Source organism: Aquila chrysaetos, chromosome 3, assembly GCF_900496995.4.
Source record: "Aquila chrysaetos chrysaetos chromosome 3, bAquChr1.4, whole genome shotgun sequence".
NCBI lineage: Eukaryota > Metazoa > Chordata > Aves > Accipitriformes > Accipitridae > Aquila > Aquila chrysaetos.
In genome coordinates, this window is record NC_044006.1 from 5,742,162 (window position 1) to 5,763,643 (window position 21,482).

The 21,482-nt window shown below is 44.9% G+C and overlaps 1 protein-coding gene across 1 annotated transcript in view; it reads right to left on the reverse strand.

Annotated features, from left to right (window-relative positions):
- GNAS (GNAS complex locus) overlaps positions 1-21,226 on the reverse strand; it is a 162,077-nt gene extending 140,851 nt beyond the window's left edge. The window contains exon 1 of the mRNA XM_030007689.2: positions 20,866-21,226. Within this exon, the coding sequence (XP_029863549.1) occupies positions 20,866-21,133 (268 nt within the window). The 5' untranslated portion in view covers positions 21,134-21,226. The remainder of the gene's footprint in view (positions 1-20,865) is intronic.
- Positions 21,227-21,482: the final 256 nt, after the last annotated feature.

Genomic DNA, 21,482 nt, shown 5'->3' on the forward strand with positions numbered 1-21,482 from the left:
AAGGGAAACAGTGAAGACTGAAAAGAACTTTCACAACTTTTTAAAATATTCCTGCAGCACTGTATTTCCCCATCATTTTATTCAACAGTTGTCTGTGTCCTTAAGAATTTAATATTTAAAAACATCCTTGTCAGTGTTTCACAAAATGCCTGACTTGAATTTTGAGAAAGCAGAAATATCATAAAGTAGGTATGCTTGACAACACATCCTAAATTATACGGACTGTTTTGCCAAACGTTAGAGACAACTACAGCATCAGTCCTATAAAAATACATTATTGTAAGGACTACTGCTTATATGTCAAAAATCATCTGCAAGTATAAAAAAGCAAGGACAAAGTTCATAAAGGGAAAGCAGTCAAAGAAAGATGCCCTAAAATCCACATTTGTCAAGAAAAGATAAGAAAAAGAACAGAGTACAAAGTAACTCAGTACTTTATCTGCAGATGAATGAATCCTTTCTTCTATAGTGTTCTGTGATTAGTTAAGACTACGAGTTAAGCTTTAAAAATAAATAATAACAAACAGTGCATGTCCAATTTTAACAGTTCTAGTTGTGACATGATATTGATCTCCGTGTTTATAGCTGGAAACCAGAGGAGCACAGTCTACCCTTGAGTTTTGGCTTGCTGAAGCCCTCGAGAGGGCTCAATGGGACTTGAGATGGCAGACAGACGGACAGCCGAGCTGCTCCCTGGGATCAGTCACCTACCAAGAGAGCTCCATTTGGCCGGGCTGGAAATCTTTCAATCTCGTATCTTTTCCTGCCGAACCAGCATAGCTGGAATCTTCTGTTAACTGCCAGCATAGTAATTTGCTGAGCTTCAGACTTAGCATTTTACCAAGACATAGGAAAACCTCATACATCTGCTAAGTTCAAACCTTCTAGGAACAATTCCAATAAGATGCTTCATGTTTCCTGCTCTGTGCAAAAAAAAAAACCAAAACCAAACCCAACTCATCTATAATTGACCTTGACAGATATTGAGAACATTTGGCACCTATTAAAACCCCTTTAAGATGAGACCCTCTGAGCTATAAAAAGAAATGTAAATGTGAACTTTATACCACACTTAGTTCACTGGAAACACTACCATGGTAGGTTCAGTCAGTTATTTTCCATTGAAAAGTTATCTTAAAATATGTCCAGAACTAACTTTTTAGACACTTATTGAAGAAGTAGGAGCCTTCTGTTTCATCCTACACATCTGCTTCTTGCAGGCAAACTATTAAAAGAAACACCTGACAAAGACCTGCATAGCATCGTCCTTGTCCATCTGTCTGGTCCACAGATACGGACAGGGGACAGTTGGAGAAACAAAAAAACCTCACTTAATTAACTTTTGTACTGAGAATTATTCCCACTTACAACTTACATGATCATTACAACCTCTGTCAGACCACATCTAGGAAGCAAAGACAAAGCCAGGAACTATCAACAGCAAGAAGCTCTGTCTTGGTTGACACAAGGGCTGCTGTCATTAGAGCCACAACCCACTGAAGTGTCAACAAACACATCCTTAATCAAAGAACAGGAGGAGAAGATATATTGGAGGTTTTAGAGGTCCAAGAACACCACGCCCACTTGAGAAATGGAAAGGTCCAGCTTGGAAATAGGGCCAGTCAGCATTTGGCTCTCCCTGACTAATTAAAACCTAAATATTTGGCTGTTACTTGAGGTAACCCAAGGAAAAGCCCTCTTCCCCCAACACTATCCTCACCGCTGCGATCAGCTCCTGTGTGTGAGAGTCTCTCCCAGAACTCACTGTGCTGAGACACTTTGTTTTCCATAAGCATCTGGGTCAGATGTGACATAATCTCTTTCTGGAGGGAATTTTGGGAAGCGCTGGAAAACTGCTGCTTCCCAAGTGACAGAAGCAAGATTTTCTTTATGCACAGTGGGATGCAGGTGGAGGATAAAGCGAAAAAGTAAACAGAAATCTCACCTAATAATGCAACACAGACAAATTCCTAATGACCAAGACACACTCTTCTTGCAACATCTTCACAGGAAAGCTCAACCGAACCAAACCGCCCACACAGACCTAAGAAATTCATGCACTCTCAGCTCTGTTCCCCTGGGGAGTTGGCAGGGATCCTTCCCACTCCACAGGCACAGCTTTAGCACTTTGGCTACACAAAAATCCCACTTTTTCTCCTGAAACACAATAGCTCCAATAGCATCTCACAGGCCTCCAGCGTGAAATGATGAGCGATTTCTGTACACCAACACAAAACGTGCTCGACTCCGAGTGCACAAACACAAAGAGCTATTCTTGCTCAGAATCAGGTCTTGCCCAGCGCCTTTTGCTGTCATCCTTCTCGAGCTGGAGCACGCTACCCTGTACCAGGCTATTCACCGAAACGTAGCGTGTGAATCACGAACTGGGCAATAGCTGCCCATCCTTGAAAGCACAGACATTGCGATGCTGTGGGGCAAGGCTTGAACTCGGTTCAGGGCCTTTCACTTGATGAAATTGTAAAAAATTGGAACAGTCCTTCTGGCTTTGGCATTAAAAAAATCCTGCCTAGTAGAGGGAATGCCTGAGTGCACTGACAGCTCAGGACAGATGTGCCGGGATGGACACAGAGCTACAAGAATTTGGGACCAAACTGCAAACTCTCCATCTCAAAAGCAGTAGACAGATCCCGCAATCTTAAAAGACTTAGAAACAGCACAGGTTTAAGTTTAATAGTTAGCTATTGACCACGCCAATGATGTTAGGTGAATAAACATTCAAAAATTTTAGAATTTCTCTGGAATAAATTAAATCCAGCTATTTAGAAACTGATATCCTGAAAACTAAATAAGAGCTTTCTAGCAGTCACAATAAAGTTTCACCATTATGTGGATTACCAAATAGCAAATATAACAAAAATAACTCATTTGTATAAAATTGTTGTAAATACTAAAGCTTATTTATTAATAATAATAAAGATTATTTGAAGCCTGGGGATTAAAAAAAAACACCAAACAACAAACACCACCACAAAGTAGCTACATCTAGGCACTGTACTGACTACCAGTGGCACAAGACCAATTCTTACTTTTCTTGCAATCACCAACATTTGTGGTTTTTCAGTATGCCAGTCTGATATTATTGTTCTTGCCACTCACTCTGGCAAAAGCATCTGTACTGAGAACTGTATCCTTACCCTGTGCGGGGTTCCCAGAGCCTCCAGGTTCTTTAAGGGGCAGCTTTCCTTGGTGTTAAGCATGCAAAAAAAGACCCACAGGCCATATGCCTGTCAGGTTACTGAATGCTTTCCATTCTGAACAAACCTCGAAGGGTGTCCTCTAACATTTTCCAGGGTCACATGGATGAAGTCCTCATTCCCCAAAGACGATTACCAAGTTAGATCTGCTGCAACTGTTAAAAAATTTAGGTTTAGGATTATATGGAACTATACAACTTGTCTTTATCAAAGGTGCTTAGGTGTTGGGGCTTTTTATTAAAAAACAAAACCAAAACCAAACCCAAAACTGTTTCTTGTTCTCAACTTTTCCGTTTATCCCTCTTTCACATTTCATCTACCAACTTCCCTGCTATTGCAGGGGGTCAAAGTCCCTTGATCACCTCCCTAGCTGTTCTCAGAAACTCTTAAGTCTTTGAGGCTCCTCAATTTATTTTTCTGTCCATAGCGCTTTAAATTTGTAAGAAGGTGCCTGTGATCCTAAGGCTTGTAGTATGTTCTGGTGGATTTTTCATGATTTACTGCATTTTTCATGTTTGTCTGTGACAAAAGAGAACTCAAGCAAATGCTCCTGAGGGTCCACTCATATCTTGCTAAAGCAACCACCCCAAAGGAGTTTGCTTGCTAGTCCGCAGCATGGCTGGTTTGTATAAAAGAGTCCTCTTCACCCCTCCAAGGAAGTTTCAAGTGAATAAATGACTCTGTTGGACTTGGAAGCAAGTTGTCCAAATTAAAACTGCATTCTCAAATGATTATTTTAAAATGACAGAAAATTAACCAGTCTGAGGTGAAGCCTTGTGAGTGTAGTTTCTCCAGTGGCAGAGAACTGGGCTTTCCGCTCTTGATGCAAAGAAATATTTCAGTTGTTTCAAGACACATTTGCCATAGTTTAACCCTTACATTAATAAGCCTGCACGAAAATTGTGTTCTGTGAGAAAAATATACCAGAGAATATTCATATTTTCAATCTGATTCTAAAGATGCAGCTTCAAAATGCAAACGCAGTACGCTAGCAAACTTGTTTTGACTGTGCAAATAGATTTTTTTAAAAATTGTTTCTGGAAGCCCAGAAGAAGTTGGGCTTGAAACCTCTCAGTGGAATTACATTTTTGTTCAAGCAATACCACATAGTTTGGAAGCCACAGAAAATATCTATTAAGACAGTTGCTAATTTAGAAAAAAATGACCCCATCTGAAACAGCGTCTGCAGTGCTGCTCTTTGCACCACAAGAAAAATATTATTGTACTGCAGTGTGTGAAGCTTTGTAACAAAGATAACGCCAGGTCAAAATAATCTAACTTACAAAGAAAGGCTGAGGTTAAGGTCTTGCTTTTACTGTAAAAGATTAAGTCCAGAAGGAAGTTTAACATGAAGAAAGGGATGGAAAAAAGATGAAGTGAATGGAGAGCTAACAAACTTTTTTCTCCTGTGAACAATAAAGGCTTCCAACTCCAGGAGGATGTCTTCCAATAATGCAAATTGAGATAAGTAAATTAAGAGACCTTAGGAAGCATTGTTTGGAACATAAAGAAATATAAGCATAGTGAGAGCATTATCAGAGCAGATTGCTTAAGTAAGGCTTAAGTAAATGTAGAGACCCCAAAGAGCACCTAGGGGAAACTACATCCCTGCGTTAGAAACTTCAGTGCCTTAAACAACGGAGAGGACGAGTCAGGTATTTAGGAACAACAGCTCAAAGTCGGGTTGAGTAAGGGCATACCAAAACTACCTGATGGGAAACATCAAACAAAGGGGGTTTTGCATTAGGCAGTTGCTCATGCAGCAGTGTCGAGTCTCGGTCAGCCCTGGGCACGTGTGGTGGAAGACAGAGTTACCAAGAAAACTTCATGGAAGCAAGAGAGGTACCAGCGAATTTGGCAATCTCCATGATTAGGAAACAGCTGAGTGAGATGCAGAGGACCCGAGGTGTAGTCTAAGGCATCAGAAAGGAAATTAAGCGCTTATCCCCTTTAGCTGAGTTAGTTCTGAGGTAAGACAATGACAGAAAGGACAACAGAAAACCCAGCAGTGACAAGAAGTTCACTAGGTGCCAGTTTTGTACTGATGACGGCAGGAGGGAACAGAGCAGGCTCTGAATGAAACCGCTCTAAAACAAACTGAGAGTCCGGAGAGAAGCAGCTGTAGAGAAAGAGGTTCTGATAAGGCATTTGTTAAAAGCGAGATGAGATAACTCAGATAACTCAAGCCCCATGTTTCCAATGGCATGCTGAGGACGTGTGGGCGAGCAAGCTAGTGACCACCCCAGCCGACAGCCCCAGGGAGGACAACCTGGGGGAAGCAGGAACTGTCAGGGGTGGCGAGAGCAGACGCAGCTTCCCCCACCTCTTCTCTCCAGCACAATACGCTGCTCACTTCATTCATCCAGCCTGTAACCTGTGAATGGGGACATGGAGTTCAGCATCCGTGGCTTACGGGTGGATGCTCAAGCTGACGACACTTAAAGGTTTTAATAAGGACCAACAAAATAGCCTTTAACAAAGGCTTGGTAAAAACCGACAGAAAATCTTCCTGTCGGAATGGTGTTGAATTTTCTAATGTTGCACACAAAAATCTCAATTATACTTTGGTATTAAAGTAGGCATAAGGATAAAGTCTTCCATTCATATATGGCTTGCTCAAATCTCCAGCATTCCTCCACAGGCAAAGCAAGACGTGACAATACGCTGTCACATATGCACGTGGATCAGCCAGGCATCAGCTAAGAAACAAACGCGCATCACTGATGATACACCTTTGCCTCCAAAAGCCAGGCCATTCACACCTAAACCCAGGAGCAAATTTCTCCTTAACTGCAGCATCATTAGCCATAGAGATCTATCAGTAAGTCATCCTCTAAAGAAGCCACAAACAAATACCACCCACCCTCAAGTAATAGTAGCAGGGTTGTGCCATGGCGCAACAGAGACGTACTGGGTTGCTCGAAGAGATGACCACAGCTCCCCACGCCGCCTCTCTGGCTCTTGCCTAATGCTGTCTGCCGTCACCACATTGACTGTGATTTCCTGAATTCTCAATTCCAATTTCACATAAAATTACTCCAGCGGTATTCCTAAGAAAGAGGCGATCTACTGGGGGGAGATCAGTGGGAAATGAAGATACCAAGCATTTGAGTACCACGCCAAGCCTGTTGTTGAGTAATCCAGATTTCAGCCGAATTAAACAGCACGCAGTTATACAGGACTACAAACATCTGTTTTCAAGAGGTGTCCAGATCATTAGCAGCTAATTCTACATCTCTGTTACATTCCCTGCCATATGCTGGGGGATAATCTCAGCAAGCAACAGGGATTTGCATCTCAAATCCTAACAAATCTGCTCTGCAAGGCTTCATGGTTTTTCTTATGTCACTTATTAGATAATACCTCTCAGCTGCTCCTCTCTTCTCTTTCCATGCCTTGCGTCTATTCTTTACCAGCAACCAAAGGCTCCTGCAACCTGCCTAGTAACAACTGACAATTTCTTCATGCCATCCTAGAAAAAATTTCCTCCCTTCCCAAGGGTAAATACAAAATTTACCTCCTGGATAAACTCACACTCAGGCTGTCCCTTCCACCTGCAAGAGGTCTAAGCCAGGACAGTCACACGCACCGGGCAGGGCTCTGAAAGTTTTTGTCTATCATTGGTGGGAGCAGCCTTCTGCTCTCATTCGAGCTCCTGGTTAGGGCTACGTGTCTGTGCACGCAGCAAACAGCATATAAAGAACAAAGGGAGAAGATCTGGGTTTATAAGCAACTTCGTTAACTGAACATCAGAGATCTTTTGGGCACTTTGCTTGGCAAAATCAAGGTGCCTACACTGAAAGCTGTGATGGTACTTTTGTGGCCATAACAAACATGTATGTACACAAACAGAATTTGATCTTTGACATTAAGCAACAATAACAACAAAACCAGAGGTGACTGCAGTACTGACAAAAGACAAGAGACGGACTCCTCTGGAGCCCGAATGACTCCTTCCTCCAAGACATAAGCAGAGACATCATGAATCCATCACACTCCCCAACCTGGTGGCATCCCTTCTCTGCACAAGGGGGTACAAAATCTCACTCAAGCTTTGGCCTCTTTGTTCCCTAGCAAGGTGTTACCTGTGCTGGGCTTTCTGACAGACCTACCAGTTGCTTCAGCCCCAGGGGCATCTCCTGAATGCCGGCTGGGAAGCGGAGCAGCTGTCAGGAAGAGCTGCTGGTGTTTCCATCCTGCACATCCCATCCTCCAGATGAACGGTGGCAGTGGACTTGAAACCATCTTGAATGAACTGTGGCAGACCAACCTCAGGGTGGGGAGAGCTGTGAGGATTTAGCAGTCCAGTCTCCTGCCAGCCCTCAAAGAAGCAAGCAGCGTGATAAGAAGTTCCTGCAAACCCATAGCTTCCACTGAAGCCATAAGTGGTGCCGCTGCTGGCGAGGAGGGATGTGCGGACGGGATATTTTTATCTCCTCTTCATTCCCATCCCTGTCAATCCAAAACAAACTTCAACTGGTTAGAGGCGGGAAAGACGGTTCACGATGAGAAAAGGATTCCCTCGCTTGATTTGCGTGTCACCACTGGATACATGGATACGTGCCACTGCGGTGGCACAGCTGCATGAGTCCTGGCTTCCCAGCTTCCAGTAACCTTTCCAGACTAAAATAGCAGACCTACTGCTTGATTTTTAGCAGCTGAAGAGCAGCAGTAAACCGCATAAGTATTATGTAAAATGATCTTTTTCTAAGTATATGTTTATTGTGCACAGAAGAAGTGGATTTAATTACAAACAACTGGAAGTTTTTAACAGTCTGGATTGCCCCCTACTCCCTTTCTAAAAACTACGGTTTGGCAGCAGCTTTTGGGTTTCATTGCAAGTCTTCTAAGTATTTCCTTGGAAAGACTTTACACTTGGTCCCAGGCAAGAAGTCAAAATCAACATTTAAAAAGCATGCCCTGCATAATTTCCAGGATTCAGCAGCATTAAGGTATACTTATGGAGGCCAGGAGGAGAACTGCTTTTTGTGCTTTTTGACTTCATGCATAAAGCTGGTCTTCAGACAAGGAAGTTTATATTCCAAATAATATTTTTAACTACATGCGGTCAAGTACATAACTTATCAGGCCTTTCCTCATCCCCCTCCCAAAATAAGCCTGAATGGTAAATATCTTTGCAGTATTTCGTTTTTGCTTAGACCTCTACTAGGAGCAACAGATTCTTAAACCTAACACAGAATTATTTGATGGCAGAAAAAGTTTCAAATAGCATTTTCTTAAACTCCTTCATACAGTAAAACTCCAATTCGGGCCCGATAGTGATAATCAGGCTAAATTGGCTGGTTCTGTACTGAAGTGGATTACGCATGATTTCACGGTGTGTCACCGTTACTTTGTCCAGGGGACGGAGTGCTGTCCCCTTGCCGACGGGACGGCAGCACACAGGTGACTCACTGTTCCCACCAGCTCCGAGAGGGGACGGCTGACATTGCCCTCACTCGTGTGAATAATCCCATTGAAATCACCAGGACTGACTGCCGTGGAGTTTGCAAGACTGAAACTCCTGGTTTGATCCAAAGGCCAAGAATGACATTTCACCCATTTCATCTATTTGCTAATCAAACAGGCCTTTGCAAATTGCTTCCGACTTTCCAATAGCAGTGCGCATGGCACTTCTGGATATGCATATTTAAGGACTATCCACTCAAATTTTATCTCAGTTTTTGTTTGGGGGAAAACCAGATAAGGAGTATTTTCCTTGTGAATATTTGAAGTGTTTTTAAACAAAGACATATTCTTCTGAAATATCGGCAAATTGAGTCCTGCATCACTCACCACCTAAAACCACAAAATGCTACAGACAAGAGATTAAGCTTCACAGAAGCAGAGAGAAGTGAGAGCACAAGTAGTGTTAAGGAATCAGGCTTAGAGGAGAAAATATCTTTCAGCTTTTACAGTCTAAAAGGTATTGTTATATGTTTTTAATCAATACAGAAAAATCGGGTCTATCAAATCGTGAATTTCCTGTGTGGAGATAAGGGAAGGAAAGCATCAAGAGAGTGTTTTATGCGGTATGTTTCTTCCAAGCAGATGGTTTTCACTGGTATTTATAAAAAACAAAATCTGAATGCAGATTTTCAGGTTACAATAGCATGCCCTTCTCCTCAGTGTCTCCGTTTCCTCCCCTTGTAAAGTCCCAGTCCCACAAATCCCCCAGTGCTCCAGAAAACCTCCCAGCTAACCAGCGATCTTGAGATTTTCAGCATAAAAAACAACCAGGAAAAATGCAAAACCAAACAAATACAGCCCACAAACTAAAAATTTTGTTTGTCAGGGGGTGGGGAAGGGAAGAGGAAGAGGTTGTGGTGTAACGCATGATGAGGATGTCGCCGAGAACAAGGAGGACAAACCCTGTAAAGCGGTTGGGTTTTTTTTTTTTTTTTTTTTTCTTTTTCCACCCCTCATTTCTGCAGCAGCATCTCCCCATCAGAGCTGCTGATCAGGCGCAGTCCAAACTTTGCACCCTGCGCGCCCCGGGGGACCGGAGCTCCTCTCCAGGCACCACCACTGAGCAGTCATGCTCTGTAATAGCTTGGGGACAGACAAGCAAGACAGCTGCTGGTTTCCACTATGGGCTGTCTGTGCTCAAGGCTATGTGGACTCAAAGCAGTTTGCTATCTCCACCAAGAAGCCAACAGAGCTCATGAACTCTGGGAAAATAAGTGACGGGATTGCACAGTTGTTGGCATCCCAGTCAAACTGCCATAAGCAAAATTAAAGAGTTAGAAAGGACTAAAGCAGTCGCCTTGCTTTAATGCCTGAAACTTGTCTCCTGCAGTGTGAGGCAGGATGAGAAGCTCAGAGTAACCCTACGCTGTCTTCCTCGGAGGTGGCAACTATGGTCTCTGAATGCCACCCAAGGGAGTAGATGTAGCACAGGCATCAGTTAGGGCACTCACCTGTACACTGAAACTAAACCTGTACCTACTCCTCACTTACTCAACCGACAGGCATGAGCCCAGCTGTTGCACTGCCTCACAACTCCTTTCATCATGTGAAGGAAGATGGAGGTGAAGATGGAGCCCCTTCGCTTTCACCAGGAGTAAAGAAGACATCCTAATCCCTGGGGTACTCTGCTATTTTTGCCTTGACAAAAAGAGAAAGGACACTTAGAACAACAGTGAGAGTGTAGTTCTGAGGTTATTTTGATTTGCAATGATGAGAAAACAAGAGATGGGCTCTCCACAAACATGTGCCAACTAGTCCATGATGAAAAGCTTCACAACTTTCTTACAAACCGTGGAGCTGGAGCCTGAAGAATCCCTTCCATCAGCCTTTGGTTCCTGCACACGCTGGCACACAACACACATTCACCAGTAGCAAGACCATGATCTGAATTGTTTCAGTATATTAGGGAAATCTAACATCTCTGCAACATGACAGGGACAATTTATAGTTCAGGCTCACGTTTCTGGCTGCCCTGACTGCCCCATAGCCAGTGTTGAATGGGCCAAGGGAGCAGCATATGCTTTACAAGCTCCTGTGCAATGCAACCTGCTCTGCAGTAACAGCACTTGGTTGAGACATCACCGAACTTCAAAATCAAATGAATGCTCCCAAAATGCAAGCATTAGATTTTAAAAGCAACTTATTTGGGGTTACTATTCCTATAACTTAATGCAGAGGAAGCCTGCGGTAGGCACAGATGTGAGAGCTGCTCGGTGGGGTGGGATCACAGCACTGCACAGGACAGCCCAGGGCAGGAAGATCCAGCGAGGGCTCGGAAAGCTCTCCCATCACATCTGAAATCGTGCTTTAAAATGAAAGCCTCTTCCATGAAAATCCACATAAAAACACTTTTCCAGTCATGCTGGCAGAATTCCACCTCACACATAAATCACCTTCAGTTCACAGGGGAAGTTGCAGGGGACGTTTTCATGAGCAGCTCCCACAGCTCTTTCCCACTGGCGCTGTGATAAATGCCATCCCCATGCAGGGCACACACATGGGATGGGTGAGGCGTAGGGCCCTCTGTTCATTTGTTTTTCCACTGAACCTGATATACTTCCTTGAGGTCAAAGTCACGAAGTCGCAGCAGCATTGCTATGCACAAATAAACCTGTGTGAAGCTGTGCTGGGGTAGGAGCGTGAGGATTTGGTTTCTGAAAATAGTGCTGAATACATTGACAGCCTAGTGCCAAGCTCAGCCTTATGGGACGGACACGTACCAAGGGACGGAAGGCACCAGGCTGGTTTGGTTGTTGTGTTGTCTATGATTTCTATATGGAAATCCCTCCTTGCAAGAAGATTTAACTGTGCTTAGGATGGGAAAAAGGTGAAGGAATAGTCCTTCAGTTGGAGGAACCCCCCCCCAACTCTTCCTCCAATTTGGAATCAGAATTTAACTGGGTTTTCCTAGGAATTTCAGCACTCCCCCACCCCTTCCAACACACTACAGCAGAGACAGAAGTGGCTCAACATAGCAAGACTGTAGATTGTAAAACTGCATCTTATTCCTTGTTAGGAACCAACCCATCCTCCTCAGCATCCAGTTCCTTCACTGGGCAAAATAAATAGTAGCAACTTTCTGACATCTGTTTAACACCCTCTGCCTCCCTACCCACCCCACATTCCTCAATGCAGAGAATATTCATCAACTTTTTTTTCCTTTTAGTGACATGCAAATCTTACAGAATGCTGCTCAGACAGATACTGTGGATTTTCTTTGCAGAGGGAACAAGTTAGAGGAAGTAAAGAAAACTTCAGTGAGCTATTTATAAAGCATACAGTGCCTTGTTCCTCAAATGCTTCACTGACCAGGGCAACAATGAGAATAAGTCATGGAGTTCAAATTCCCTTCTTGAGACACATGCTTCAGGTCTGAATATCTAAAATATCATGGATTTATATGCCTGGTAACCGAGTTTTCTTATGACAAGTATCCAAGTTGTCCTTACTTCAGGGAATTGCCAAGTTTTTTTCTTGCCATTTTTAAGTTACAGCAATTAGAAGGAAATTCAATGAAATCATGCATATTTGTGAGTAAGTACACTCCCAAATTTAAGGGAGCCAGGAAAGAACTGCATCTAATTAGAACTAACTGCACTCTTCAAGGTTTTTCCTCAATGAATGTGAGCACACCTTATGGAGATGTGTGGGTATCCATAGCACACAAAAGGGCCATAAAGAAACTATTCACATTTCTGTTGGGATGACTATTAATCCCTTTTTTCTGACAGTACAGGTTTTGATAAAGCTAGGATTGCTGGCTAACACACTTTTCAGCTAGATGCCTGTGCACAAGTGGACCTCCAGAAGCCAAGGTACTGTCTGCAGGAGGCAGTTCAAGTGCAGACAACACTGGAAAGGCACCAAAATTTTATGCAAAGGTGGCCCACATTTCCATGTAAGAAGCTCACCTAGGCATCGAGCAATGGGGATTAGCTCATGCAAGTTGCATGAAGCCCACCCTTTAGACTGAAATGCTGTAGCCAGGATGGATAGGCCAGTATCTCTCTCTCTCTCCCCTAGTATAAGGTCCAACCCTGCTGAACAATATGTCAAAGCAGTGAGTAGTTATTTATGACAAACACTCAAAGGGCCTAAGCCCTCCACCTGCACAGGGCAAAAATATTCATTGACTTCCGAAAAATCTCTTGAGGTTACAGGAGACACCAAAGAAGGAGAACCTGAACAAACCACCAGCTAGTACAAATGCTTTCAGTAATAACACTCAAGAGTGTTAAAAATTAAAACATCAGTCACGTAGTTTCAGTGTTACTGGCAGACTAACAGGCTAACATGCACACAAACCCTTCTAGTTCTGCATGGAAATTTTTGCAGGAATAATTACATGCCTGACCATGACAGTGTAGTGTATATTTGGAGTCAAGGTGGGACGGCATTCTACAAACTCAAAAGAGAAATTTCTCATCCCTCCTTCCCAAGGAAGCCAATATAAAGAACAAGGGTTAATAGGGACTTATTAGATTCTTCTAACAGAAGAAAAACAGGTAGACATCAGGTATGGAAACCAGAGTGGTCATAGCTGGAGGCTACTTCCCTAACCCTGACAGCAGGGGTTTCACCCAACCTGAGAGAAGAAAACAAAATTTCTCTAGTCCAGATATTCTACCTTCAGGCACCTGCCAGTCCTGCCTAAGCTGCCCCACACACCTCTTTAAGGCAGCATACAAGAACACGAACACACCTCCAGTACATACATTGGAAGTAAACGCTGAGAAATCAGGGAGAATTTGAACGACGTTTTCGTAGGCAGCTCCAAAAAATTCACAAATGCCTCATGAATCAGACAGGAGTTTGCTTGTACTTTATTACAGCAGTAAAGTTTGAACTATAAATAACTTTATGGTGCTTGGGTCTCCTCTCTCTTCTTTTCCTGTTCCTTAATTTTCTTTTATTTATTTCCAAAGAATTTTTTCTTTTAAGAAGCACCCAGTCCTCCTCTCTCCCGTTTCTTCACTGTTAGTCCATTCCATCAGCTATTCCCAACCATGACACTGCCAGGTCTAGAGAAACCCTTGCACAGGAGACAGTTCAATTTAAGATGTCCCAGTGCAGAAAGGAGCCAGCAGTTGCACAGAAGCAATCAAGACATTTTGTCTGCTCTGGAAACAGATGATGCTGACCTAGCAACAGGACGACAAGCTTCTGCCAGACCTGTTACACCTAAACCAGCAGCAGTTTGAGCCTACCATGCCAGCCACTAGTTGAAAATACAACAGCACAGGTGAGACCTAAGCACCACCATTTAATTGATATCATGCTCAGCAGGTAACCTCTTTGTAACTATAAATAGAGGGTATAAATAGAGATTTTCACAAGTTTGCATTTCCCTTTAAAGTCAGGCCACCCATTCACACCTGAAAACCCTCTTCCCATTCCCCAGAAAAAACTTCACAGGACTCAGCTGCCCTAATAACAAACTTCTGACTTCAGTCAACTTGTGTGCTAGGTGAGTCTTCTTTCAGGCAAGAAACATGGTGGTTTCAGTCACTACTTGAGATGCCAGTAGGTGCCACCACCATCCTTTCAACAGGTGGAAAGGAAAAGCTGCTACCTTCCTTCAGAATAACAGAGATGGACTAAACAGCTAAAAAACAATAGTGAAAAAGGGAGCACTGCTGGGGTGGAGTTTTAGCTTTGAAAAAAGTCTCCAATAACTCTGAAATTAGGCCCATAGCTACACATGAATGTGGCCTGTCTAGAGTGATGGATGATGATCTTTATCCCACCAAGCATTTAATGAGTAAAAATACAGATTACCACTAACACAGAGATTGCATATATGCTGGGGAAGGGGAGAGATGATGTACATCTATGCTGCTGTGTGTCTGCACAGCTGTGGTTGGTCCTAGGGATCAGGGGATCCCCCAGACTCCTCACTCCCTTCCCACAAAAATCCATGCTTATGCATGCACAGAGCATCCCTTCAGCATTAGCTGTAACTGTGAAAGTAATTATTTTGCAGTTTGGATTTCTATACAGGGAACATCATCCTAGCATCAATACAGTATGCCATCCATTAGCAGACCTTCATCGTAACACTTTTATAGCAGTGCTGCTGTAGGTTTCCTGACACCTTCTGTTGCCAGATCCTGTTTGAAGCAACTCAAACTTTGCCAAACTTCAAACATGCTGGCTGAAGCTCTCCACGCCATGTGTCTGCCTGAGGCTAATGATTTTTTTTTTGTTTGTATGGAGGTGGTACAAGGAAAAAGTCACAGTCAGGAGCTCTTGAGGGGAAAAAAAAAACCCAAAAAAACAAAAACCAAAAAACACCCAAAACCCCACACCACACCCAACAAACCACACCACCCAAAACAAAATAAAAACCAGGGAATTATGAGTAGCTTGTCTGTCTCCTTTCTATGAAATTTTAAAAGGGGAGCAGGAGAGAAACTATGTTACTAAGTGATCTAAAGCATAGAGGTGCCAGTGCTGAACACACTACATCACTCCGAGGTTCAGTGAACATTCACCAAATCACATCACAGGTCCTGGAGCCAGCATTGCTTGCATACTGGTAAAGCCTTGTTAAAGTTTGCAAAGATTTTCAGGTATTTTTGTTCAGTGTAAACAAGCTCCAGACCCAGAAGATCTCTGTTTACCAACTGAACAGGCAGCACTCTATGCCATAAAGCACATTTTATATACAGCAGTGGGAACCGGATAGGACACGTCTTGCAGAGGCTCTTCATCGTAAAGAAAGACCCATAATTAGCATACCACCTCCTGGTGTCCACAGCAGGATCGTCATTTCTGTGCTGGAAAGTACTGGGCAAATGGAAACCACAGAGATTCCCATGTCCAAGTGTTCTTGTAGTATCTGGTAATTACTGGGAACCCTATTGGAAAATATTGTAATTCCTTCACCACTAATGACAGTCCATTTGGAGAACAACCATGTACTGCTGCCCTGCCAGCTGCTATCGCAGTGCGCAGGGGGCAGGTTGTTCAGCAGAGCCCCCCTGTTACAAGATACTCGCATCGCAAACTTCCCCTAGGACTGAACGCAGGATTTTTTTTTGTTTTTCCTATTCCTGCTTTTCTTAAAGGGGAAACTAAATACCGACTTGGTATAAGATGTTTAGTGTCAAAAATCTTGTTCTCACGAATTAGGAAGCAACAGGATAAAGGTTCCCTCTACATTTTTAATCTATTCTGTTCTGTACATCTTTTACACACTCCTCTAATTCTCTCCTGCTTTTTTGCAGGGTGTATGCCCCCTCCTCTCCTAGCTCGCAATGCATGGGGCACAAAAAAATGAATCGGTTGTAAGTGAATGCAACTATTGTCAACAAGGACAAGCTCCTGTGAGATGGAATTTCGTCAAGTGCTTGAACACATGCCTATCTTTATAACCGTGTATCTTCCCCTCCCCAGCCGCCTGATGCCCGAGAGAAGCAGTGTCAGGACAACCACCTCACTGTAAGCAAACAAGACAGGGAATCACAACAAGAAAAAGGATATCTTGTGGGATTTGCCATTAAATGCTGCCCTGGAGAACCAGACCGGCTTCATTCTGCTGCAGAGCTGCCGTGGCCAACCGAGCAGCACGCAGCTTCCATAGCAGGCACCCATCTGTGCTTCTTGCTCCCTGGGTTGCGCTTCAGAACATCTAAAGCTCGTGTTACAAAAGTGCTGAGTGTTCACAAGCATGAGGTCCATGCTCTAAACACATGAAGTGTTACTAAAAAAACAGTTGAGTACTACAGAGAAAAATTAGCATTAGGCAAAGACCGGGCATTTAAAGTCAGTGGTAGCTTCAGACAATTTTAGCTTTAGTCTGTGGTGGCATTTCCCTCTTCAGCATCTACGAAGGAAGGAGAACGATACCACCTCATTTCACAGCAGTGCCGTGCACTGACATTTATGAAGCATTCAGTCCCTGCAGTGACCAGTACTACAGAAAAGCCCATGAGGAGTTCAACAGTTCTTTATTCAGTACAGGGTATGGATGGTGTGTCATAAATAGGGCACAGGGTGACACATTGTATGAGGAGGATAAGAATATTGAATAGCTGCTCATTCACTGCACAACATCCATCTTGTGCCCTGAATGAAGTACCAGCCCTGTGGAAAAAAAATACAATGTAAACCATACAAGACAGTCTTTAATTATATGGTATGGAGGGGCTCACCATGCAGCATACGCACAGAGAGGGTGACTGTGGTTAGTCTTCACGCTGATATTTCCTAGCTTTTTAAAGTATGTTTTTCTTCCTGTATAATATATTCCCCCTATAAAAACTTCAAATTTGCATGCCCTATATTCATATTTGTACCAATATAAATATTTCTGTTAGAAACATTTTTACTTAAGCACTGATGTAGGTAAGATTTGGAATGGCCATTATTTAATATATTGTAGTTTAATATAAATACCTAAGGTGACAAATGCATATATCTATACTGGTATATTGATATCCACATTTCCTTTTCAATGTGGGAATAAGCTACAAGCATTTTTCACACAGGTAAGAGTTCAGCCTGAGGGAGTAAAAAAAAACTTAAGTACACAAAGATTGGCAAAGCACCAAGACGAGACCAGCCCAAGTTCACTCTCTTACAGCAAACCAGATCACAGAAGAGAAGGAAGGTCATGGTAAAGCAACACATACGCCAGGAGAGCTGAGCGACGGTTTCAGACAGGGTGGGTTTTTGTTGCAAAATACTAACTTATCAAAAGCATTAAAATCCCTCAGACAGGACTAAAGTTCTTGTTTCCATATACTTGTCATAAAATAAAAACCATAAGTGAAGTTGAATTATACTTTAAAGTCTTAAAAAAAGATAGAGGAAGACCCACATTACTGTCACCAGTGAGAAAGCACACACAGAATGGAACTGTTTCATGGCAAAGTTTAAAATCCTTTCCCCCATAAGCACACACTTTCAGTTTTAGAGCCAGGATTGTTCTCAAACAAAAAACCACCCCATGCACTGAAAAAATCACCCTCCAATACCCAGTAGTAACCCTGAACTCGCACTATGTTGCCAACATAACAATGACTGTAATCCTGAAGTTGTGACTTGTACAGTACACTAAACATAATCCAATGAGATTACACCTGACTCTTTTTGTGAAAGGAAAATGCACGAAGCAAAAAACTACTCTACTGCAAGTACAAAGTCAGATTATTGCTTCAAAAATAGAGCAGATATAAGATCTTTGCTCTACTGAAACCAAGAGAAGTTTCAGGAATCAGGAATTTACCTCACACATCTGCGGTGATGAAAAAGGACTGAAAAAATTATGAAAAAGACCTAAAATGAATTAACATGACATACAGATGTCCACTGAGTAACTACACCCATGCACTGCACATCCCTGAGCACTCGGATAAAGTGAGGAACTTCTCCTTCCAAAAAAGGAACTGCAACATGGGAACATAAGTATCAGCTGTGCTAAAGAGCACTAATCTGAGTAATACCGCGAGTAGCAGACTAGAGCTTACAGCTGTAATGTATGTTATATACACACTACAACATCAAAACACATGCAGGCACAGATACCTGTGACTTTGTGCACTCCCTGTATTCTGAACAGCCGAGTACACGATAGGAGGAAACACTCTAGATTTGCAGTACAACTCTGCAGTCCTTGAAAGCGTATGAGCTAACATAGCCATATGTTAAAAATATTTAGTTTTGGGGACCGACCAGACCTGAAGCATCAGTGTAGTTTTCATTTAAAATTCTGTTACGCTCAAAGAAAGAGCGTCCACTTGTGTTTTCTTTGCTATCCACATCAGCGATATGCTCCTGCAGGAGCACATCAGCCTAAAAAGCTGGGAGCACGAGTAAGAAACCATGAGTACCTACTGCAGCTTTTGCCATTGAGCCTTCAACCCCAAGTGAGGACACATCCCTGGCTCTGTACTTCTTCCGCCTCCCCCCGCCCATCCTAACTCCATTTCTTGGAAGAAGACTCAGCTGCAGCTTTAAATTGCAGCTAGACGGTCCTGCCCCCCTCATTCAATATTACTGTCCTGCACTATTTGCATGTGCAATCCATAGGCATCTAGGCAAAGTCTCAGCACAGAGACACTCAGCTGTGGCAGCAATACCTGCAGATGTACATAAAGTGTAACCAAATGTACCCCAAACTTCGTACTCCAGTTTAGAAATAGAAAATTCACAAAGTAACAGTGAGAGCGGGATGCAGGGGAGAAGCAGCAAGGGAAGGAAGCTAACTGGAAAACTGACAATCCCTGTGCAAGGAGCAGGGAAATGGGTCTCTTAGGCATCCCAAGATTTACAAGAGGGCCAAAAAGTGACTTCCTGCTATTCAAGTCCAAGCTGAAATATAATAAAACACTGCCAGCATAACACTGACTCATATCCATCAGATTTATAAATCAGTACTTCGACAAAGAATGCTCTCTCTGTTGGCTTCACCATAGATAATTTTAAATTGCTAAGATAAGTTGTTTAACCCACTCAATGTTTAATGTCGTTTCTGCAAAAACCAGTTTTGTGGCACAAAATGTTAGAAGCAATATTAAAAAACAGGCAACTGAAATATTGCCTACTGCAAATACAGAAGCCTATCAGATAGCCTTTAAGTCATAAAGGCTTGCAGATTAACATAAAAATTAGCCCTACTGGTTTTTTTTTCCCTACTTATTTCATCTACAAAGAAAAACCAATTCTCACAGCTCCTTCTTCAAGCACTTGTTCACTACAGAAAAAACTCAGAATATGTTAAAAAAACAAACCAAAAACAACCCCGAACTGTAAAATACCTACGGTGTTGCCTGTGCTTGAAAGGAAAGCCACGTCGGTTAAAGGTGTGATTTCTTGCCAATACAGTCGCAGCATACAAGCTTTAGTCTTTACACAGGGGTTGCGCAACCCCCTTCTCCACAAGAAGAAAGTACACCTTTATGAACAGACTTACATCAGTATAGCTACAACCACATCAAAAAAAGCTGTACTTCTAGAATAAAAACTTTTACCACTAAGAGTCAGAAATACTATGTCCAATATTGTTTTCTAAAGCTCCTTAAAGTTCAGGTCCTCAATTACAGGCTACAAACACATACCGAAAAGATCAGGGACAAAACTTGCTATTTATCACATGCGGGACCACACACGCCTCAGGGGATAGGAGGCTCTTGAGTCATTTGCAGACATTTGAAAATATTCCCTATTATTCCAAGATGTTCAGAATTGAGCAATCCACTTGTGCAGGATAATCTGTGCTCCACCTGCACCGTGCTGGGGGGAGCAAAAACATTTCCAAGCCCCTTTGGCTTACCTGAAGGCCAACACGTGACTTTCTACGACCGTTTGCGTTGGGGTCACGTACCGTACACGCTCAGACATCGCACAACGCAAGCGGATAAAGAGAAGGTGTCTTTCCAAGGGGCTTCCCTCAGGATGGGAGCCCAGTGCCAGAGCATCTCCGGCCGGGCAGCCCTGCGCAGAGATAAGGTGCCAACGCAGCGAGCAGGTGCTAGCGCGTGGGAGTGCGAGGCGGCGAGGAATTAAACGAGCCTCGGTCGTAGAGGCTGAAACTTGCCCAGCGTGTGTTTTGGGAGGTGGGGCAGGCAACAGCAAAATAAAAAACGAACGCGCACAGAGAAACTCAGGCTTTCTCCTCACAGAAAAACTGCACCGGCTCAATGAACGCGCCTTCTTCCCCTGTGGTCCCAGCGAGCGGCTTTATGTCAACAGCCACTTGGGGGGGGTTGGGGGGGGGGGGAGCGGACATGGCACCTCTGTGGCGACCGAGCAAGTCCCCTGAAGGGGGGTGAGGCGGGCTGTCACCTCCCCCGGGCCGGCCACAAGCTCCCGCCACAGCGACGGCTGCACTGGCACAGCCGGCACGGCCCCCCCGGCCCGGCCCCGAGCCCCCGCGGTCAGCGGGACCCCAGCGCAGCCTCCCGCCGCGGCAGAGGGGGTCCCGCCGAAGAGTTCCTCCCGCCTCCCCCGGGGGGCCGGCGACCCCCGCCCGGCGGCGGCAGAGCCCGGACGCGCTGAGGCGCGGCCGCCCACGTGAGCGCGGCGCCCCGCCCCGGCCCACCCGCGACCGCCGCCCACTCCGCGAGCGCGGGGCCGCCGGGCACCGGCTCTGACAGCGGCTTCCGGGCCGCCCCGCACCTGCCGGACCGGGCCGGGCCGGGCCGAGCCGGGCCGCCCCGCTCCCGCCCTGGCTCACCCAGCAGCAGCAGCCGGTGCGTCTGCTTGTACTCGCGCTTCTCCGCCTTCAGCGTCTTGTCGATGCTCTTGCTCCGCTTCTTGTCCGCCCGCTCCTTGGCCACCAGGTCCTGCCGCAGCCGGTGCCGCACCTGCGGGTCGCCGTGCTCCCCCGCCGCCGCCGCCGCCGCGGTGGAGGGGGGGATGTCCGCCTCGCCGCCGCGGCCGCCGTAGGGCGCGGAGGGGTGCGCGGCGGCCAGGCGGGAGCGCAGGCTGTAGCACAGCCCCATGGTACCGGAGCTGCCCGCTCTACCGCGCCGCGGGCATGCTCTCCGCCGGGCGGGGGCGAGGCGGCGGCGCCCGGCGGCCTCTTAAAGTGGCCCCGCTCCGCCGGGGCTGCGGAGCGCGGTGTCCCGTCCCGCCCCTCCCCTCGGCCGGTCCCCCGCGCCGCGGCCGGCGGCCACACGTGATGCGGACATGTTTACCGTATTCTCTGGAAAGCGGCCCCCCCACCCCACCACCCCCGCCGCAGCCTCCCGGGGGTGGCGGGGCGGGGAGGGTGAGGGGGGGAACGACGACGACGACCACACCGGCGTCCCGCCGCGCCCCGGGGCCGGCTGCGGCTCTGCGGGCTCTCCC